Below are 24,765 nucleotides of genomic sequence, written 5' to 3'. Positions count from 1 at the left end.
TAAATATGGCGAAATATATTTGACCACGCAGGGACTATATATATATAAACAGTGCAGGTGACTCACTATTTCGCCGTGTTTAGTACTTATCCTGGGGATAAATGTCCCCTAAGATGCATTACGTGTGATGACTGAAATTTTATCATTATATATAATGACTGATTACGCATGTTGATATAATATATATATATATATATATATATATATATATATATATATATATATATATATATATATATATATATATATATATATATATATATATATATATGGTCACGCATCATTTCCATGATATTTAAGTTATTTTTTTACTACCTATAGTGATATTAGTGCATGATTCTCAACTAAAATGTATACACGTTACTTCTCAATCGTTACGCCAGTGTAAAGGTATATATCTTTCAATGTACAGCTGCTTTCTTTTCAAGACTACCAGCATAATGCTGGGGAAGATGTCTACAAATTTGTCTTCTGATTCAACACTTGCTTCAAGATTTTCCCTCAGAAAACCTTTAATTCATTTTTTTTTTGGTCTCCAAAATTACATGAACTCTGATTTTCAGGTGCAAAAGTGCTGAACCACATTCATTTCTGTAGGTATCAAATGAAAGAATGATAATGATTCCAATTTATAATCTTCCACAATCTATGCATGATTCTGAAGAACAAAATCCAGTCCATTCGAACATCCGTTACAAAGACATAACAGATAATCCTTAAAATATAACACAATAACTTCATATTCAAATTGATACAATAATTAAACCTTTGTAAGAAATACTGCAATTCTGTAAATTTCAATGAATTAACATAAAGTGGATGATATTGCTCTAATATAATATATAAATATACTCTTAAATGATATTCAAGTCTGCCAACCTATTCAAAATTCATGCCCTTAAATTTCTCTTCAAAATTACAATTGTTTTTCCAAGGCCAATGAAGCTGTGTGGTTTACAAATTTTCAGAATGGCCTTCAAAGTCTAAGACGATGACCAATAATCTAACAAAGCAGAGCAGAGACTGGCGAGTTCCAAAGAAAGGAATGTTGAAGTTTTGTTGTTTGTTGTCAGACTGAGCTGGCCATTAACCGCCAGCTTAGGCACTAGTCTTATGATCAGCCAAAACAAAAGAGAAATAAGAAAATCGTGACTTCCGTATGTTCTGGAAAGTTGTCCGAAAGTGAGAGATGATCCAATATTTTTGCCAAACGTATCCAACATAATCACTACAGAGACGTGGAAACACTCCAAAGAAAAGCAGAAGTCGAGGTCACTGGCAAAGTAACTAGACATTGATTCAGTGCTGTCATGAAAGAAGGTGAATCGGGGGGCGTCATTTATAGAATTAATATTCTCAGCATCGACAGCTGAAGTCATTACAAAGGCAGTGTCACTTTGATATGGATTATATGTACTCTGTAATTCCTCCACCATCAAAGAAAAAACAACACTCAAAAAGTTGATGAAAAAGAGAGGATAGGGTTTATTTTGGAATAAAACGCGAGAACTGGATGACAGTAGACGAGAAACTGGAAGGTACTGTTTCAAGCTAAAACAGGGATGTTCTAAATTACTGATCCCTACTTGGGTATTACTGTATTTCATTACCAAATGTGATCAAAGCAGTTTGGAAGGTGAAAGGAAAAGACTGATAAATCTTGAGCAAAAGCAAATAAACGAAAGACGACAGCTGATCAAAAAGAGGAAAAGGGAAGGAACGAGAAAATAGGCCTGACTTAGGCTACCAAAAATGGTGAATAAAAGCCATGACACTCGATTATCCTAAAAGAGAAAGGCAAATCAGGCAAATCTTTCATACCAACCTCACTCAAGGATTGATATTTCTATCTAGGCATTTTCTGGAATAACTAGATTTAGCTTAGAATTAGCAATTAATTATCTATCATTTTCGAATGGAATTTTATGCAAAATAGGTAAATAACCACGTAGTTACTGAAAAGAATATAAAAAGTTATACCTTTAAAAATCTAATGATGAAGGGCTCTTTTCCAATTAAAGTATAAATAATGACTGAAAACATTATACTTCGTGTCTAAAATAATAGTCAGACTCTAAAACCAATGACATTTTGTTGACATATTGCTCAGGAGTTAGTGAAGCCATTTGCCATTGATTTCTACAAGGAGCCCAGCACACTCTTCACTTTGAATCACAGACTCCAGTTTCGAATGACTGAAACGAAAAAAAGGTGAAACAGTTAAATCAAGTCTGTTTTTATCGCTCTACAGATGGGACTCTTCAACTGAATGTTCATAAATTGATTTCATATGGTTATATTTTCTAGTCATTTGTGGAGAATGTTTTCTAAACATGATTATGAAACTACTTCTTGCGAGATTAAAAAGCGATCAAAATTGTCAGAGGATTTATGTTACAAAGAAAAATAATAATAATTGGGTCCAATACGACTATCATTAGGTATTCCCCTTATTTACAGCTATACAGTACCTGAGTCAACGTGAATTCCGGTCTGTAATAATCGTAGAGGGTAACGGTGCCAGGCAGAATATCGTCAACTTCATAGTCCCTTTGGATGTGGAAGGAAATACAAATTTCGGAGGCACCGACCGAATCCAGGTATAGGAAGACATTCCCATCTTTCTCCTACGTCATGTCAACAATGTAGGTTAGTATGAAGCCGGTAAACATTTCCAAAGGTCTTATAAAACGTTAAGGTAGGTTTGTGTGCTTGAATTATGTCTGGTACTAATCTTAATATCCTCAGTATTAAAGAACTGTTATATTTCTCTCAAAAGCACATTTATTTCATTGAGGATCTTTATATAAGAAGACCTCATTAAGGTTAAATGGAGATTTGTCATAAATATCTTTAATTATTATCCACAGTAAGAATTTCAATAGACGCTCCTCTACTTACAAACTTTCAAGTTACAAACTTTCAGAGATACGAACAACCGTGATCGTAAATTTAATTTGTGTTCGGAGCGCTCCTTCTGCCACCTGCAAGTTCAAATTCTGTATTGCGCTCCTCTGCTTAGTTACAATTTTTGCCGCTACACACGCTGAACAGCACTGTAGCTGATGCCAATACGCCACCCCAGACTCTCGAGCCTACACAAGTGGTAAGACGTCATCTATTGTGCTCTGATTTATTTGTGTGATTTTATGTGAATTATCCAGCCATCCTTTTCTATCATGGCTAATGGCAAGTGTATGGCCAGTGAAGGTAGTGACAATGGTTAAAAGCAGCACGCTACCTCGATGGAAACAAAAGTGACAATTATAAAGAAATTAGAAAGTAGAGAAAAAATGGTTAAGGTAGCATGCCATTATAATATGAATCATTCAAATATTGGCACATCTTTAAAAAACAAAGATTGAATAATGGAACACATAAAAAGTGCTGTGCCAATGCAGTCAGCATTTATAAGCAAGAGAAGGGGAGGGTGGTAAAAAAAATGTAAAAATTTCTGGGTACCTGGATGGAACACCAGAGACTAAGGTGTGTACCGCTTAGCCTCATGCTGATTCCGATGACTTGAAGGCTAAGGCTGGCGAAAGCATTGCAGACAAAACATTTGCTGCAAGTCATGGATGATTTCATCGCTTCAGAAAACGTGCTAACTTGCATCATGTGTCAGTTACTGGTGAAGCGGAGAGCGCCAACAAAGCAGCAGCCGAAAAATTGCAAAACGAAGGTTATGCCCCTCAGCAAGTTTTTAATATTGACAAGACAGGTCTGTTCTGGAAAAAATGCCAGATAAAACACACATCAGCCATGAAGAGATGATGCCAGGATTTATGGCGGCGAAGGATAGGGTAATTTTACTGCTGGGTGGCAGTAGTGTATCGCGCTGCACATCCACAGACCCTCAAAACATCACGAAAAGTTCTCTACCCGTAATCTGGATGTTTAACAAAGCTTGGTGACTCTTCTTATATTTGAAGACTGGTTTTTCCATTACTTTGTTCATGAAGTCAAGTTGTACTGCTGCGAGGATAGGATTCCTTTTAAGATTCTCTTAATTTTGGATAGTGGCCCTGGTCACCCACTGCACTTAGATGATTTCCATCCTGATGTGAAAATTGTTTATTTACCCCCAACACAACTTCACTCATTCAGCCGATGGGTCAAGGTGTAATAGCCAATTTCAAGAAATATTACACTCGCCACACATACACACAAGCATTGAAAGAAGTGAATAGCACTAGTGTGACCTTACGTGACTTTTGGAAGGGTTACAACTTTAATAATTGTATAAAGAATACTGACGCTGCATGGCGTGAAATAAGTGACATAAACATGAATGGAGCAAGGAAGGCTATATGCCCACATTTTGTCAACGATTTCGAAGGATTTAATCCAAACTTCCTTGGAAAAATTCTTCAAACCAGTTCCTTCAAACTCAAGAGCCTGCTCACCTCTGTTGACTGCTTCCTCCCCAAATGAAAAATGTGATGCCAAAGAAAGTGATGTCGAAGAAATCCTTGCCAAAGAAAGTGATGTCGAAAAAATCCTTGCCAAAGAAAGTGATGTCGAAGAAATCCTTGCCAAAGAAAGTGATGTCGAAGAAATCCTTGCTAAAGAAAATGATGTCGAAGAAATCCTTGCCAAAGAAAGTGATGTCGAAGAAATCCTTGCCAAAGAAAGTGATGTCGAAGAAATCCTTGCCAAAGAAAGTGATGTCGAAGAAATCAAAGAAAGTGATGTAAACTTGCCAAAGAAAGTGATGTCGAAGAAACGCCAAAGAAAGTGATGTCGAAGAAATCCTTGCCAAAGAAAGTGATGTCGAAGAAATCCTTGCCAAAGAAAGTGATGTCGAAGAAATCCTTGCCAAAGAAGTCGAAGAAATTCTAAAGAAAGTGATGTCGAAGAAACAAAGAAAGTGATTCGAAGAAATCATCAAAGAAAGTGATGTCGAAGAAACTTGCCAAAGAAAGTGATGTCGAAGAAATCCTTGCTAAAGAAATAATGTCTGATTGCAACAAGAGTGATACCGAAGTCTTCCCAAAGAAAGTGATGTCGAAGAAATACTTTAAAGAAAGTGATGTCGAAGAAATCCTTGCCAAAGAAAGTGACGTCGAAGAAATCCTTGCCAAAGAAAGTGATGTCGAAGAAATCCTTGCCAAAGAAAGTGATGTCGAAGGAATCCTTGCTAAAGAAAGTGATGTCGAAGAAATTGATGCCGAAGAAAGTGATACCGAAGAAAACCTTCCGAAGAAGACACTGACACTGACGACCTGCCACCCCTGGAATGACACTCCACCTCTCCTCCTCCCATCGTTCAACTCAAGCCTACGCTACCAGTTTCAAAGGTAAGAAAAAAAAAACTCTACTGAACTGAATTATCATCAGAATTTATTTAGGTTTTATGTACCACTCGTATTGGTAAAGAACTCTATAAACTGTACTATTATCATCACCATTTATTAGGTTTTATATATCATATCATTTGTATTAGTAAAGCACTCTATAAATTATACTATTATCATCACAATTTATGTAGGTTTTATTTATCATTCGTATTAATAAAGCACTTTATAAAATACAGTACTATATGTAGAGTGTTGTGTTTTAGGATGAAAAAACATACAGCACTGATGTATTTTTACATACACCAAATCGTACTTACGAACAAATCAAGATATGAACAGCCGTTTGGAACGCAACTAGTTCGTAAGTAGAGGAGCATCTATATCAAATTGAAGGGCTTTCAGGGGAACAGTTTAGATCATCTAAATTACCTCATAACGCTTAATAATTTGCTGAGCAACATGACCTCTCAAGTCTTCCTCTACTGCCGAGTGTCCTGTCTGGAGGTCAACCTCCATGACAGCCATGTTGGATTTGGAGTCCTCATAGGTGTAAGAAGCACAAATTTGCAGGGAACTCGGAGAGGAACAGTCCCCTCGGTCTGTCTTGACAGACATCGTAAAAGCAGAGCTCTTTGGCTTTTCATAGACATTGTATTTGTGGGTAACCTGATGTTATAAGTATCATAAATTAGGTTAAGAATAAAAAAAAATAAATACTACTACATGTCTCAGAATCATTTTTATGCTCTTGTAATTTCGTATGGAGAAGAAATTTAATAGCAGAAATAACGCATTTGTTGATAAACGCTTTATTGGTGAAATCACTTAAATTAGCATTAAGGCAGTCAAAATGAATTCTGTTGTTGCCATAACAATACATTTCATTTTTATTATCTTAAAAAAGTCAGGAAGTGAAGACTTAAAATAACATATATATTACGGTATTAATATAAAAAAATATGTAAACATACATACATATATACATGTGTGTTGCCTTGAAAACTTACCGTGACGAGAGCGCATCCACTCCCGGATGGCTCCACTGTAACGTCAAAAGGTAGGTCGCTTGTGATGTAGCTGGTATGAAGAACAAGACGGTTCTCTGACTTTATAATGATCTCAAATAACTGACTTGAAGCAGTCACTGATATGGTAAGTTCTGTTTCTGACGGAGGGAAGGCTTCGCTAAAGGCTGCGAAAGACTGCAAAGCAACCACTGTGTCCTGTCGAAATATCAATAGATGTCCTTTCACTGAATACAAGATATTTTAATTTCATGATTTGGGAGATCAGTGCTCTGTTAACTTCTATTTATATTTGTAAGTCTTGCATCGTTAACAGGAAGAAAATTAAACGAAAATGTTAAGAGAATGCATGTAAATTAGGATTCTTTAAACTGACTAATACAATAGGAAAGTTTTATCGTACTTACTGTTAAAATTCTGTACGGATAACCTTTGATCACTTTAAAATCATTATAAGTTAACGGTTTTAGGTAAGTTAAAAATTTTCATCAAAGAGATGCCCAAGTTCCCAAACTTTCCGAGACAAGCTAATGGGCAGATTAAAATAAAATTCGTTTCCAATAAAGGTATGAGCTGATAGTTCATTTACTGGCAAAGCAAAATTGGAATCAATAATGACTGCAAGATTTGTTTTTTGCAAATTTTTCGGTATGAAAATAACTGAGATTATTTTTATGTCTCAGATCACAGATGTATTACAACAATCACTGATTTACTGCACGTTAACAAGTCAAGAATTTTGTACTGATCAAACTGCTACTCGGCCATTAACCATTAGGCGTTTGATTCCTGCCCCGATGACCAGGAGAACTAACCTGTGTAGAGACGAAGCCTCCTTGTCCATTGTGATAAGTTGATATAAGCTTAGCAATATCGAATGCCCAGTTAGCGTATGATCCTGAATTTTCATTCAGTATAGCCAGAAGAAGATAGCCCGCAGCTTCAACCGTCAGAGCCTGAGACAAACCTGAACTACTCGTCGTCAAACTGTTATACACATCTGAAATCAGAGTTGTAGCGTTGCTTTCACCAGCCAAGGAGAGAGCATATGCCATCAGGGCGTCAATATATGTGTTACTACTTGTGGCGGCCGTGATGCAAGTGACAGCGTTTGCTATAACCTGGACGTCCTCTGTTAAATTCCCTTCAAGAAGAGACACGAGGACGTAGGCTGTGAGAGGTGCAAGGGACTCCCCTGAATAACCAATGCTTCCCTGAAAGTATATGGCTGTCATAAATGTTTCTTATTTGCAGGACATCTATTTCCGCCAAAAACAAAATATAAAGCATTTCGAAGATGTGTTATTCCAGTTTTTAAACGTAGAATTTACGGTGAATGACAAATATATTTATAGTGTTTGTCATTTTCTTTATTTTTCTTTTGCTAGGAGCACAAGATGCCATTCACTAAAAAAGAAACTAACAAGAAAAAATGTTAAACATGAAGTCAATTGAAGCAAAATGACAGGCAACAGGATATACTTATATTAAGGGTCATCCGATTACGGACAGATGGATGTATGGAATTTAGGGACATACAGCAAGAGCTGGAACCCTAAGGTCAACCAGCGCTAAACGAGGCAAAACAGTAGGATGTTATGATATAGAAGGTCTGAAGGACATAAATGATCCAGAATAATTTGACAGAAACGCCCAGCAAATGAGTAAGGCAGACATACCTGCATTTGAGTATTATGCACACTGCCGACAGATTGGAAGCAACCGTCTCCGTTTTGAAGAGCCAGTAACCAATTTTTGGATAAAAGGAGAAGATTTTCATCCACCTGAGTGAAGATAGTTGATTATTACTATTATTATTATTATTATTCAGTAGTTGAAATCTATTCATGTGGAAAAAGCACGCAGGGGCCACTGACCTGAAATTCAAGCTTCCAAAGAATATGGTGTTCATTAAAAAGTAGTAAGAGGAAGTAAAGGGAAATACAGAAAGAAGAGATCTCACTTATTAAAAAAGAAAAAACTAATAAATAGATAAACAGGAAACTAGAAAAATGGTGGTTTAGTGATTTGTATCTAAAGAGCATTCAAAAGCCTATGACAGCCATCAAAAATATGTTTCACTATGGCATGTGAGTATATATATATATATATATATATATATATATATATATATATATATATATATATATATATATATATATATATATATATATATATATATATATATATATATATATATATATATATATATATATATATATATATATATATATACACACACAGGCAGTCCCAGGTTACAATGGGTTCGGCTTGCAATGTTCCGAACTTACGAAGCTTTTCAAATATATTCATCAAAAATTATTTCCCAGTTTACGAAGCATGTTCCAGGGTTATGACTTTTACGACGCCAATCCGACGGAAGAAATATGGCTCCAAAACAGCATAATAATCAAAATGGAGCGTTTTTCATGAAAATCTCAATAAAATTGCAGGTTACATCGTTTTCAAGACACCCAATGGATTAAAAGTAAGATTTTCTAAGTTTTCTATGATTTTTGATGATGTCTCGACTTACAACGATTTTTGGCTTACAACGCGATGTAGGAATGAAACAACCGTTTTTATACTGGGACTGCCTATGATATTATAATATATATATATATATATATACACACACACACACACACACACACACACACACACACACACACACACACACACATATATATATATATATATATATATATATATATATATATATATATATATATATATATATATTATATATATATATTGTTGTGAAGTGATCAAGCACCTGGTTATTACACAAATAATAATAACAACAAGTTACCTCACATCGACCAGATACTTGAAACTTAATAACAAAGATGTTTGACTGAATCTCTAAAGGTACAGTGATCCCATAAACTTACTTATCAATTGAGAAAATCAATGCAACTTTATCAAGTTATGGGTGAGTCAACAATTCATAAGTTATATCCAGACTAGTGTAAAATGCGTCTCACTTCAACAAATACTATAGCTGTCTCTCTGGTTCTATTTTACCTAGATTAGTCTCAGGTGAACAAACAGATACATCACTTCTTACCTTGTACACATTCATTAATGTCTCTAATTACTGGTGGTCAAAATGAAACGCTATTTTTTTTTTTAACTTTAAACAAACAGGTTTATTTCTAAGTCCAAAAGTCATATGCCAAGTTCACAGTCTTAAAAGATTTACTATTAATTAACAACAGTGTAAGATTTAAGTATTTCTTAATCAAGTTAATTCACAAAACTTTAATTTATTAAGAAAGCAATTTGGTTAGGTAAGATTCAAACCATTAACTATCACTCAAGTTTTAAGCATATACCTGATTAATTAACACAAACAATCATCAAAATATTACTGACTGGAATCCACATAAACATTCTCTAAAATCTCAATAACAAGTAGGCACTAACAAAATGTTAAGAAATCACCAGCACAAAACTTTGAAACGCAGTAATTATAAAATTATAGTAATATGATAACACGGACATATAAGAATGAAATATGCAAAAATGGAAATATACCAACCACCAAAAAATATGCTTAAAGATGATATCAATCTTCAAAAGATTACTTCACTTTAAAAAAGCAAAAGTTAAACTCACGTCTTTCTAAGACTTTCTGATAGACAACACTGCCAAGTCACAAAGACCTATACAAATATATATAATTAGCAGCAAGACACATTAGAACTCACAATAAGAGACATGCTCATCTCTTATCAAAATAATAATTTTTTTTCACGTGAACATCAATTTAACTCTTAACATAACAAAACCCAGTAACCACTACATTACCTTTTGTAAAAATGTACCATCACACACTTTAGACAATATTTGTACAGCACAAATACCTTGGATAACCTCTTATAAGACGAATACACTCCTTGGGTGAATTTAACAAAATTTTTACCAATATTATAGTAACCAGCAAACAGTAATTGAGAGAGAGAGAGAGAGTGAGACAGGACCTATTGCCAGGAGCCCCTGATCCTAACTGTCTGACTCTGGATCAGCACTGCACCTTTAACTCCAACAAGCCCTCCCAGAATACATGATACATAAAGTATACATACATTCATACAAGTATACATGTATGTATGGAATACATACACGGCTGGAGATTCGAGCTCCTTATCTCCTATCTATGATAGACATTTCCTGGGACACTTACACACTTGAACAAACAAAAGGAAGTGCTTTTAGACCCAAAACTGGCTGGCTGTCAACATGTCATCTCCAACTCTCTTACTGTTCCTCATTCCATTACTCAGTTTACAAAAATGAATAAGCACAGACACAGCTAATGAACATGGGTTAGACACACATGATAAAGGCAAAATAGGTATCTCGCCGATTGGCTGACAGCTCATCACGATAGGATAAGAGGGCTTGCCTTCCTGGACCCCAAACAACTGAGTAAATACAGGATGTACCTAAGTGATCTGATAAGAATCTTAAAATATCTCTCCCTCTCCACAACAAATGATGAATCTGCAAGCAAAACATCAAAATTTTCACAGAGACATATAAACACTTGTAAAATGGTTATATATATTATAACACCTTATAATATATATATATATATATATATATATATATATATATATATATATATATATATATATATATATATATATATATATATATATATATATATATATATATATATATATATATATATATATATATATATATATATATATATATATATATATATATATATATATATATATTGTTACGTGTGAAGTCTTGGTTGATCATGTATTATTCAATTTACGTAATTTTTTACGGCCCTGCAAACCAAGATTACACGTAACCTGTCACTTGAAGCCAAAAAGTTAACCTCAAAGACAGACGTTAATTAGCCAAAGGTCGCCAGTTAAGGGTTATTAACCTTAACAAAGAATATTTGAGATGAATTTGATTTTAAAGCATAACGGTTCTTCCAAACATTCGGACGCGAGGCATACAAAAGCATCGAGATTTAACCTGATTTTGCTTACCTAAATCCTAGGTATTTTACTGGAATAATGGGGTTGAAGCTAACAATAAAATAATTAGGCTTAATCTAGACTTTGTAAACACATATACCCTAAGTGGTGGCTGAAGGAAGAAAACAAAAAAAAATGTGAAATACAGAAAAGTACTAGTCAATCGACGAAGCTTCAACAAGAATCGGACTTACCGTGAATGTCGAGTCGCTGCGCAAACGAGGGACCTCAGGAGTCGTATTCTGGCAGTCTTCCCAATTCACTAATTAAGATAGACGTAGGAGAGAAAGTAATAAAGAATATCGTTCGGACGCACGCAGCGTCACCCTCGTTTAGTGACCGCTGGGATCTCTCTGACTGACCCGACCTCGTCGTTCCCCGCCAGAGGAGGGCTTATACCGCCCCAGGCAATCCGACCTTGACAAAGGCATCGTCGAATGCATAGAATAAAGCAGGGCCACCATAACTAGGGGTCATTGAGCGTAAACCCTCTCTGAGGCTTAGGTCCCTAATGCCTAGCATATTTTGTTTACAAACTTTCCAGCCTATGGGGTTAAATGCCTAAATGCTACCTATTCCTTTCTCCAACGGATGTTAAAGTTTGAACTGAAGACGCTTCTAGCGTGGGACAAAGCAATTTCCCTGTCTCAGTCAGGCTGATATTTCTATCCCTAAATGTTCGAGGGCGAACAGCGTAAATATTTATAAAAGCTCCCCCCTTTAAGAGGGCCTTCACTCCTTTTCGGGCGTGAAGGTCTATACTAAACAAGCTGTTCGCCTCTCGTAGGTTACTCTCCTTCCCCTGAGCAGATTAGTCCTGGTTAGCCTACCTAGCTACAGAACTACCTAACCCTAGATAGGATATGAGCTATATTCACTACTTTACCTAATTCTAATAGTACTAGAAGGTGCTCACGGTTATTATAGGCTACCTCCTACAATCATGATGTGTTTTAGACCTAGCCTAGTGGTACATTCTATGATATTCCCTAGCCTAACCTATCCTAACCCGACCGTAGCACCAACATAAGAGTTAACATTCTAACTAAATTACAACATGGTTTATGTTTAATACAATTAAAATTTACTAGTTAATTCATGAGGGTTGCCTCATATGATAAATGGGTGCCTCACTGAGGTCTTAGGCCATGCGTGTCACGAGCATCGTGGCTCGTTTCACAATAGTTAAGATTACTGAAATTAGTTAGGCTACTTACATGATTACTGCGGCTCGGTGGTAAGTGGAAAGAACAAGGTTACTAAATTGATGTACTGTACTTTAAGGTGGCCTAGGCTATGCACAATGAAAGGAAGAGATCACACTGGCTACCTCCTCTGGGCAAGGGGCCAGGATCACTCTTAGATGTTAGGGCACTGTGCCGAGAGGGCACTAGTGCCAGGATGAGCGTATAGCTCGGCAACTACTGGGCTCTCTTCCGCCCCTTCTTCTTCTTCGGTTTCCTCCAAGGCCTATCAGTAGCTGGCCTAGCAGGTGATGAGAGCACCGACTCCGGGGACAGGCCAGAAGGGCTAGCGGGCGCGAAGTCAGGGGCAACTGCAAAAGCTGCGGGAGGACTCCCTACTCCGGCTGCTGCGACAACCGGAGCGAGCGATCTCGACTTCTGCGTCCGAGGATGCCAGTTCCTGGTCTTCCAAGGGAGGGGTACCATTTCGATCCTCCAGGGTTCATCCTGGATTCAAATTTTCCAAAGAAGAATCTTGCAAAGAAGAAGTTTCGGGTGCTGGAGGCTCTCCAGTCGCGATGATCAACTGCATGGGGAATCCTAAATCTCCCGGAGGAGGATTCGCCTCATGATTTAGACCCGGCATAGGGGCCTTTTCCATTGGTAGCTCAACGTCCGTGGCGGACGGAGTCTGGCACTGCTCAGTGCTCGCAAGTGGCACTGGCAGCAGTTGAGGGTCAGGCATGCCTGATGAGTGGTCCGGAGGTGCAATACCTCTCGGACGACTTGGGTTTGGCTGCGGCAGAGATTCCTGCCCCAGCAGGAGATCGTAGCCTCTCCTAGAGTTTTGTTCGGGGGCGTCCGCTGGGCGTTGCTTGCTTGGGCAGCCCTCCCAATTTGTGGAGTGGTCTGCCCGCTTGCACGTCCTGCAGCGGTACTGCTCCTCCTGAATCTCTCTTCGCGGAGGGGGAGGACCTCTTGGTGGGCCAGCCCTTCGCGATTGGAGAGGGCTAGGCCTGAAATAGGTTTGGGTGGCCCCTTCCGCGGACCACTTTGGTGGGCGGAAGGTGGAGGTTTGTCAATTTTGGGAGTTACAACTGGGGCCTCCGTGGAGGAGGTAATGTGGCTGCGGAGTGGCGTTGGTGACGGGCTTCCAGAGAAGATCCCGACCCAACAAGAAGGCCACCCGGGCCGAATTCCACCTACCACGCCAAGGCGGTGGGGTATCGTGCCCCAAGGTGTCGTAACCTGGAGTTGGACCGTGGGAACGGTGATGGTGTGGCCCCTCTATCCACTTCATTTCCCACCGCGTTTCTTCGTCAACCACAGCACCGGCTGGCACTTGGGCCCTGGCGATCAGGCTAATATCTGCCGCAGTGTCTACTGTGACCGGAAGGGTCACTGGCAGGCTAGTGCTCTGAAGAGGGGCCACCGAGATGAGCTGGGTTTCCAGTCTCTCGGGGTAAAGGATCCGGTGCGGACCAGCAGCAGAAAATGAAGTGCTGATTAGGTTGACAAATTTGGTGGTGGGGACATGATGTGGACAGGCCGGAGATCCAGCATTGTAGTGGCTAGCAGCCCCACAGGATTTGCACGGGCCTTTTGGATGGGCTCGGTGGCCTGCAGTAACTGTTGGAGGAGAGGGCTGAGCGGATGAATCGGGGAGCGGTGTTCTGGCTGGTAGGGTTAGGCTGCTTATTAGTGCCGAGTTTGTATCGGCACTCAGCTTCAGCGTGGCCCCCCTTCTTGCAATAGTTGCACAGGGTCTTGCTAGGCAGTCCATTCTTCGGGCGAGTGTAGTTCGAGAGGTAGGCCGGAGGGATGATTCGCTTCTGAGAGGTGCAATGCGACTGATTGAAAGTTTCCCACGAATCAGCCATGCGACAAGCTTCCATAAGTGTGGAGGGCTGTTTATCGTTAAGATATACTGCAAGGGGCCCTGGCACACATTGGAAAAGGTCTTCTAGCATGGTCCGATTGAAGAGATCCTCAAACGTCGTGCAGGCCAAGGAGTCGAACCAGCGTACCGGACTGGGTTTTGTGACATGCCCATTCCGTCCAAGACCAGCCGACTTCCTTGGCAAGACCTCGGAACCGTTGTCTCCATTTTCTGGGGTTATCTCGTAGGCCTTAGTAATGACTCTACGAACTTCCGCCATGTTGCCTCTCTGGCTCTTCTCCAGTGAGCGAAGCGCTGCCTTGGCTTTTCCCTCCATATGCTTGGCTAGTATTAAGGCTCTCTCCGTCTCCGTGGTGCTGTAGTTATCGAAAAGAGCCTCGATCTCCTCCAGCCATGCTTCTGGCTCGTCCTCAGTCCACTTGGGGACTAGGGAATTGATGCTCGAAATTGGAGCGTTTGATGCAGCAGGTGTAGGACTGGAGGCTTGATGGCTAGCCATAGCTTCGGCATTCTCCATTTTCGCTCTCTCAAGCTCGAGCTCCTTCTCCTTTAGGGCTAACTCAGTTTCCTTTGCAGGCTAACTCATGCTGTCTCCTTCTTTCTTCTCTTTCCTCTTCATACTGCCTTTGCTCGGCGTTCATACACCCTTCGCTCTTCTTCATACTTCCTCTGCTCGAGTCTTTCTTCCTTCTCCGCTTGGCCAAGTCGTCCACTTGCTCCTTAACCCAGGTAGTAAGTTCCGAGCCGGTGAGACCTGCCGCCGTCCCCAGCCCCAGGAAGGTTTTATAATGCTCTGCTGCCATGGTTCTGGTGGGGAAGGGCGTCTAACGGGTCGACTGGGCGTACTTGGGCAGCGAGGGAAGTGTCTCTTCAATGACGTGGCACCCTTTCAAAGGTGGCACTGTAGTTTGGGTGTGCCGTGTACAGGTCACACTGGTGGCACTCAGTATCCCTAGGCACTGGTGCAGGTTAGGTTCCAGAAGAACTTTCTCTTCTGTGTTCCCTTTTGGTTTTGTTTTATTTATTTTTCTGGATTCTTTTGGTGGCACTATGGTGCCAATGTGTTCCTAGGGACCCTCTACTGGAGTCCAACTAGGCTATATGGGAGGAAAGGCACTCTACACCCCCTGCAGAGTGCAACAATCGAATGAGAGAGAAAGGGAAGGTAAAAAAGAGAGAGAGAGAGAAGTAAGCTATTCAAGTGATGAGTGCTGCAAATTATTGGCACTGTGGAATAAAGTGAATTTTTTTTTTTTTTTTAAAGATCCTCGTGAGTGGCTGGTCCCAGTACTGGCCCCAGTGCTGGCCCCTTTTTTTCAGAGGGTGAAAACTACTGTTGGCTTTGGTCTGGATAGCAGGCCTCACTCGTGACCGACAGTTTATCACTGTATCGTAATTACTCTTAACTTGTCCTCATCTATTGTGGGACAGAGGTGTTTCTTTTATTTGGCTTATTGTATTCGAATTAATTAGCCTAGTGTCGGCCGTTCTTTCTTTGAAGAGGGTCACGTACACTTAGGTTAGGAATGCTTACTTGAATGACGAGAGAGAGAGAGAGAGAGAGAGAGAGAGAGAGAGAGAGATTTTCAATCAGCTAATTTCTTGCTGCTTGAGAACATGTAAACAAAGATTTTATACATGCACAATGGCATGGATCTTAATAAAATGATATAGATGCGTCGTCTTGGCTTCCTTAGGGATTACTTTATTATCTTAATTTTCCCGGGAGCCGACGTCACAAAAGTTTATCGTAAAAATTTTAAATTTTCTTTATATGATTTTATAGTAGGTATTTGTATAAGAACTTGTTATTACTCCTAACTAAGGCCTATCTTTCCCTGCCTAAATTATCTTTTGTTTTTTTTTTCTATTAGGAAGTCTGTCTAACTTCTACTACGCAAAAAAAAGTAGTTCCAAAAGGGCTGGGAGCAGAGTGGTCACAACAGAGAATGACAATAACAAGGTCTTAAGATGGCGGAAAATCCCGTTAGGCCTAAATTTCAAAGACAACCTCAAATGGCGGTAACTCTAGTTTAAACAATTTCAAAACAACCGCGAACGGCGTAGGGAATTTTCGGTATTTTTTAGCACAAATTCAAACAACGAACGAAACAAATGCAGGTATCCAGATTTTACTTTAAATATACCAATCATGCATAGCGTTTTACGTTACGGATGGAAAACTAAATTACCAAACAACTTTGTGTCTTTTGTTATCGTTCTCTCGTGGTGAAACATCCTAAACAAAACAATGGAATAGATTTGCGTGATTTGGAACGGACCAAATTTACTTTACTGAAAATGTATTTTATGATACAATTACTACTTCCGTTCGTTCGCCACTTCACTGACACGGTTTTTTTGAATGATTCCCGCTATATGCAAACAATAACGATCGGAATTGCCGACACGATTACTACATTACTTTGTGTACATGAAATGGGCTCCGCTTTTTTCGGTCTTACGATTCGTTACTGAACGACTTCTCGAACGCCGAACGCGGTAAAATGCCCTTGTCTTAACCGTTACAAATTGTGACTCGCTCTGTTCTCGAGTCGCACCCTTCCTACCTACGGCTAATTCTCACTACCTGTTATTATAACTATTCTCTTTACTGCTTATTATTATGCCTCGTTCCTTGTTTGGAAGAATGAAATGGAGTTCGATATCTGACTTTTATTTTTTTTGGAATTAATGTAATTTTAATTTCCTTTTCTCCAGATTCTTTCTCTAAAATGTACTTTAGATCCTGGCAAGGTCGCCAATGTTACGTGTGAGAGTCTTGGTTGATCATGTATTATTCAATTTACGTAATTTTTACGGCCCTGCAAACCAAGATTACACGTAACCTGTCACTTGAAGCCAAAAGTTAACCTCAAAGACAGACGTTAATTAGCCAAAGGTCGCCAGTTAAGGGTTATTAACCTTAACAAAGAATATTTGAGATGAATTTGATTTTAAACGCAATGGTTCTTCCAAACATTCGGACGCGAGGCATACAAAAGCATCGAGATTTAACCTGATTTTGCTTACCCTAAATCCCTAGGTATTTTACTGGAATAATGGGGTTGAAGCTAACAATAAAATAATTAGGCTTAATCTAGACTTTGTAAACACATATACCTAAGTGGTGGCTGAAGGAAGAAAACAAAGAAAAAATGTGAAATACAGAAAAGTACTAGTCAATCGACGAAGCTTCAACAAGAATCGGACTTACCGTGAATGTCGAGTCGCTGCGCAAACGAGGGACCTCAGGAGTCGTATTCTGGCAGTCTTCCCAATTCACTAATTAAGATAGACGTAGGAGAGAAAGTAATAAAGAATATCGTTCGGACACGCACGCAGCGTCACCCTCGTTTAGTGACCGCTGGGATATCTCTGACTGACCCGACCTCGCTTCGTTCCCGCCAGAGGAGGGCTTATACCGCCCCGGGCAATCCGACCTTGACAAAGGCATCGTCGAATGCATAGAATAAAGCTTAAGGGCCACCATAACTAGGGTCATTGAGCGTAAACCCTCTCTGAGGTTTAGGTCCCTAATGCCCTAGCATATTTTGTTTACAAACTTTCCAGCCTATGGGGTTAAATGCCTAAATGCTACCTATTCCTTTCTCCAACGGATGTTAAAGTTTGAACTGAAGACGCTTCTAGCGTGGGACAAAGCAATTTCCTGTCTCAGTCAGGCTGATATTTCTATCCCTAAATGTTCGAGGGCGAACAGCAGTAATATTTATAAAAATATATATATATATATATATATATATATATATATATATATATATATATATATATATATATATGTGTGTGTGTGTGTGTGTGTATATATATATATATATATATGTATGTATAACTGAATCACGAAAATATGGAACGTGTTGAATATATAAATAAAGATAAAATCCACGAAGGAAACGGAAACACTGGACTTGCTCAGAGCATTTCGACACTAGGTCCTTTTTACTTAGAGACTACAAAGAAATATAGGAATTATGTTTACAAGGAAAGATCATATAAATGACAGATGGGAATTATAAAGGAAACATATTTTACCTGGAATCCAACACAATTGAAGAATTAGTAGAACTGCCAAAACAGGATTAAATATTTAAGAGGTTTTTACAAAGGATTAGGATCAACCTTTCAGAAGCAGGACAGGACAATTAAAAGATTATACAGGGTCGTGACTGACCACCTAAAAATTTTTAGTACAACAAAATAATTCTCTCTTTTTTTATACAATAATAACTTTTTTGCAAAATGAACATTTTTACAAATAAAAATTATATTAAACATACGGATATATATAAAAATATATATCAAGTAACTAACAATTGTAATTAAGTCAGTGATATTATTTTAGGTCATTCTTGAACATTTTTCTTATACAGGGGTCCAAATAATACATGCCAGGGCTAAGATTAAAATTACAACTGGAAGAAAGCTAGATAATATCGGACTCCAATAGATTTCTTGAAGAGAAATCTCGTTTTTTCTTATAATAACACACTCAAAAGAATGTTAATAAAAACTAGCCCTAAAGAAAACAACAACATAATATATAAAATTCCATGTTTGGACTGCCCTTCTTTTTATACTGGCCAATCTAGCAAAGATTTAGATGTACGTATTAAGCAACATAAGTATTCTGTCAAAACTGGACAAGCATCCAATGCCATATTCATTCATTTAATGAAAACTCTCACAGCATAAATTGGACTGAAAGTTCAGTGATTTTAGATCGAAAGATTTCTCTTCAAAGAAATCTCATTTTGAGTCCGCTATTATCCAGCTTACTTCCAGTTGTAATTTTAATCTTAGCCCTGGCATGTATTATTTGGACCCCTGTATAAGAAAAATGTTCAAGAATGACCTAAAAATAAAATCACTGACTTAATTACAAGTTAGTTACTTGATATATATTTTCTATATATCCCGTATGTTTAATATAATTTTTTATTTGTAAAAATGTTCATCTTGCAAAAAAGTTATTATTGTATAAAAAAAGAGATAATTATTTTGTTGTACTAAAAATTTTTAGGTGGTCAGTCACGACCCTGTATAATCTTTTAATTGTCCTGTCCCTGCTTCTGAACAGTTGATCCTAATCCTTTGTAAAACCTCTTAAATATTTAATCCTGTTTTGCAGTTCTACTAATTCTTCAATTGTGTTGGATTCCAGGTACATATGTTTCCTTTATAATCCCCATCTGTCAATTATGTGAGCTTTAATTTTGTAAACATGCTTTTATATTTCTTCAGTCTCTAAGTAAAGGACCTCAGCACTCCAGTGTTTCTGTTTCCTTCAAATTTTATCTTTATATATATATATATATATATATATATATATATATATATATATATATATATATATATATATATATATATATATATATATATATTTTTTATATATACACACATACACTGATATAACTGATGAATGTCATTTTTGTAACTTGTGACTTCAAAAATGGAATATAAAAACCTTAGTCATTGTTACAATAACATGCATGAATAGTCTATTGTGACTGAAACAAAATACAGTAATGTCAGCATTAATACCCTCATATGTATGCTACTACACTCCCATATATGTTAATACTTATTCCGACAGTAGTGTGCCTCCTGTTTATAAAGCCCTTTTGTTCCAAAACACCTTCCACTCCATCACTCACAAGACATTGAAGACATATTATTGATATAATGTTTTGACTGACTTATTACCTTTTACGCTTCAGTTGGACTCAGAGCAACACACCCGATTCAACTTTCAGTCACTGCCCATATTTCATATTTTAGTTAGGATTATGTTTTCACTTATTCAGCCTCTGCCTACTCATATTCCACCTATACAATTCACCTCAAAGAAAAGTCAGGAATATCATTATCTTTAGTTACTTCCTAACTTGGGTATTCTGTAGCACACTCATATAATGCATGCACAAGTACCACACACAGTATATATATGTATATACTGTATATATATATATATATATATATATATATATATATATATATATATATATATATATATATATATATATATATATATATATATATATATATATATATATATATATATGTAATTCTAATAGCCACAATGCCCTCTTAACTTCTCGAATTCTTCGCTTTTTGGATATGCTTGTAACTACAGAAGCCGAAATCCAAACGGAAGAAATTGAAGAGCCTGTGAACGCCGGTCGCATGGAAGCGCATCCAATTCCATATTCTGGGAAAATCACGTTGCCAAACCATATATGTCTGGTAAAAGTGACCCAGTGGATTCTATATATATATATATATATATATATATATATATATATATATATATATATATATATATATATATATATTTATATATATATATATATATATATATATATATATATATATATATATATATGTATATATATATTTTATATATATATATATATATATATATATATATATATATATATATATATATATATATATATATATATATATATATATATGTATATATATATATATATATATATATATATATATATATATATATATATATATATATATATATATATATATATATATATATATATATATATATACATATATATATATATATATATATATATATAGCATATATATATATATATATATATATATATATATATATGCATATATATATATATATATATATATATATATATATATATATATATATATATATATATATATATATATATATATATATATATATATATATATATACATATATATATATATATATATATATATATATATATATATATATATATATATATATATATATATATATATATATATCTATATATATATATATATATATATATATATATATATATATATATATATATATATATATATACATATATATATATATATATATATATATATATATATATATATATATATATATATATATATATATATACATATATATATATATATATATATATATATACATATATATATATATATATATATATATATATATATATATATATATATATATATATATATAACGATATATATATATATATAGAATAACTGGTCACTTTTACCAGACATATATGGTCGGCAACGTGACCTCCCCTGTGAATATGGAATTCGGGTTCTTCCCGCGACCGGCGTTAACAAACTCTTCAATTTCTTCCGTTTATACTTTCGGCTTCGTAGTTACAAGCATATCAAAAAAATGAAGAATTGAGAAGAAAGAGGGCATTATTTTATAGAATTACATATATATATATATATATATATATATTTATATTATATATATATATATATATATATATATATATATATATATATATATACAGTATATACATATATATATCTTGGTTTGTGTGGAACTCATAGAACTTGTGTACTTACAGTAATATAACTATCAGCTTGACTGAACGACTTGAGCACAAATGCTGTCAGCCAAGTAGATCCTGAGGTGTCCGATTTCCCAAATGCACTGAAAGATCCGTCAGTGTGCTGGTAGAGTAGCTCTCGCTGGTAGCCTATAGGACAGAAATTTTATTTTATTGAAATTATATATGCTCTATGTATATTGAATGTTATATATATATATTTATATATATATATATGAATATAAAAAGGTCCATTAAACACTATTTAAACGTTGGAACCATATATTTCTGCCCTACCTTCTGTGCCCTTGTTCACTGGTTAGAAATGGACAGGTGAAATCCCCCTTCCAAGGGTATATATACAAAGCATATATAGGTGTGGCAGGGCAGTCTCCGACCAGTTTGCAGGTGGTGGTTTATCTCCCTAGAGGGAGGAGAATAACCAATTCCCTAGTGGTTTTGGCCTCATTAACTCCTGTTTGGTGACGATTCTGGAGGTTTATTCTCTAAATATTTTCTTCAGAATCCGGTCTGAGGATTAATTGTCGATGTCGTCCGATTTCCAGGAAGGAAAACTGCCATTTCTTGATGTACTGATCATGAGAACAGAACAGATATGATACAAACAGGAATTTTAATTTCAGTTTGTCTTTTACCTATATTCATTTTTCTTCAGCTACTACGATGTCTCCGAAAAGATCATGGTAGGGTGCAACTTATTCCTCAGGGGGCTTAGAATATGTTCAAATCATTACCTAGACAAAGAACTCAACACGATCCGCCAACACCTAACGCAACGATATCTACCCTCCAATAATCAAGAAGGCTATCAACAAAGCGATTAAATATACTTCAAGGTCCCACCACAACAGACAAATAGATTTTAATCCAAAGCTACCTTACGATAAAACATCCAAAAAGCCACAGAACAACTCAGGTCTAACAATATTTCATCTTCCATTATATAAATCCATCAGGATATCGCTCATTAACGTATACTTAAATAACAAAGGGAAGAAGCCGGAGTTTACAAGATATGCGGCAATATATGAGATTTATATAGGGGAGACAGGTAGATCGCTCTAAAGAATAATAGAGCACAAAAGGTCGGTAAGATATGCTTCAGTGAGTAAATGATTTTTAATATCAGAGAGGGGCAGAGCATTTTCAAAACTAGCTGTCCGTACAAAAAGAAAGATGCTGAATCTGCATGATCAATCAAACTAACAGCTGAACTTGTCGAGAACATTGGAAATCGGACGACATGCCAGACTTTAGTCCTCAGACCGCTTCTGAAGAAGGTGGCCAAAGTTCAGAGAACACGACCTCCAGAATCGTCACCAAACGGGATTAGGTTAATGGGCCAAAAAACCACTAGGGAATTCACCACAATTCTCCTCCCTCTTAGGGGAAACGGTCAATTGCATACCATCGGAGACTTAATGCCACACCTTTATATATGCTTTGTATATATACCAACTTGTAAGATTTCATCTGTCCATATTCTGTCCTAGTGAACAGGGCACAGAAGCAAGTGACGAAATATATGGTTGCAACGTTTAAATAGTGTTTTATCCCAGGATTTTTATATTCATATTACACTGTGGTATTACAGGAAAAGACATTCATATATATATATATATATATATATATATATATATATATATATATATATATATATATATATATATATATATATATATATATATATATATATATATATATATATATATATAGAAATAATCAAAACACAATATATATGGATACGGAAATAATATTACTGATCATCAGGATATATATATATAGTTCTTTATTGAAAGGCATAGGGTGCTATATACTATATTATATATACATATATGTGTATATATGCAACATGGCTCTGTTGATTGAACCAGCGAGCTTGTTTTCCCCAACTTCTCGCTACCCACACTGGAATTGACAGCATTTCTTCTAATTATACCTACCCCACCTAGGACAAACATGTTTGCAGAAGGAGGGTGGATAGCTCGAATGCAAATCCTGTCACCTACCATTGCCCCACTAGGGTGGACAAACCAGTTTGCAGGTGGGGGTGGATGTACCATATCTCCCCTACCATGCCGATCCCCTACCAACCCTGCCCCCAACTGGGGCAGACAAACAAGAAAGATCCACTTGGATTTTATTATTATAAAATACTTTCACTTTTCCATAGGTCCCAGTTTTATTATCCGCAGTATTTAATTTAGCTAAGACAACCTTGAAATTGGTTGAGTCCTGAGATACAAAAGTTTATTTTCACTTACAGTTTGTCTTTTACCTACAATGTCTTTTTTATAAACTTTATAAGCAAATGCATTTTAAGGCTTTGTTTGTCAGTTGGCCTTATTTAAATTCATGTTTTCCTTAACGCAGACAATACTAAATGCACAGTGAAATCGATTCTAAGTTTAATATGACTAGTTAAATATTGTAGTTATTGAAAATAATGTAAACTAAATACAGTCCATTCTTCCCAGTGAATTACTTTGTAGCGGAACTCATGTTAAATTATTATTATTATTATTATTATAATTATTATTATTATAAATTTTATTCAGTAGATGAAACCTTGTGATTATGGAACAAGCTCACTCAAAGTCCCACTGACTTGTCATTCAATCAAAGAATGGGGAAGCATTAGTCAGGAGTAAGATAGTGAAGGGAAATGCAGAAAGTAGAGATCCCATTTATTTAAAAAATAAATAAATAAATAAAGTAGGATGTGGTACTAGTGTTGCAGAGAATTAAGTTCAACATTCTTTTACGAGATTAAGAACCACTTTGCCTCATACCAGATGTCTTCTTCACTTACACTGTTTAGCTGGGACAACGTTATAGCAAATGAATTTCTATCACCGATAATGGTAGGGTTTTAACTCTTCGGAAATGCTATTTTAATTGAACCATGCCCATCGAAGCAGTTTTCTCAGACTTGACTCGGCTAACAAAT

The 24,765-nt window shown here is 36.4% G+C and overlaps 1 protein-coding gene across 1 annotated transcript in view; it reads right to left on the bottom strand.

Annotated features, from left to right (window-relative positions):
• Positions 1 to 616: 616 nt before the first annotated feature.
• LOC136837811 (alpha-2-macroglobulin-like protein 1) overlaps positions 617 to 24,765 on the bottom strand; it is a 68,340-nt gene continuing 44,191 nt past the window's right edge. The window contains exons 17-23 of the mRNA XM_067102715.1: positions 21,811 to 21,944; positions 8,005 to 8,109; positions 7,141 to 7,539; positions 6,308 to 6,523; positions 5,730 to 5,966; positions 2,472 to 2,627; positions 617 to 2,195 (exon numbers count right to left, since the gene is read on the bottom strand). Coding sequence (XP_066958816.1) covers positions 2,163 to 2,195; positions 2,472 to 2,627; positions 5,730 to 5,966; positions 6,308 to 6,523; positions 7,141 to 7,539; positions 8,005 to 8,109; positions 21,811 to 21,944 — 1,280 coding nt within the window. The 3' untranslated portion in view covers positions 617 to 2,162. The remainder of the gene's footprint in view (positions 2,196 to 2,471; positions 2,628 to 5,729; positions 5,967 to 6,307; positions 6,524 to 7,140; positions 7,540 to 8,004; positions 8,110 to 21,810; positions 21,945 to 24,765) is intronic.

This window comes from Macrobrachium rosenbergii, unplaced genomic scaffold (assembly GCF_040412425.1).
Source record: "Macrobrachium rosenbergii isolate ZJJX-2024 unplaced genomic scaffold, ASM4041242v1 13865, whole genome shotgun sequence".
NCBI lineage: Eukaryota > Metazoa > Arthropoda > Malacostraca > Decapoda > Palaemonidae > Macrobrachium > Macrobrachium rosenbergii.
The sequence above is the reverse complement of the archived record's forward strand: the minus strand, read 5'-3'. Positions and strand labels throughout refer to the sequence as shown.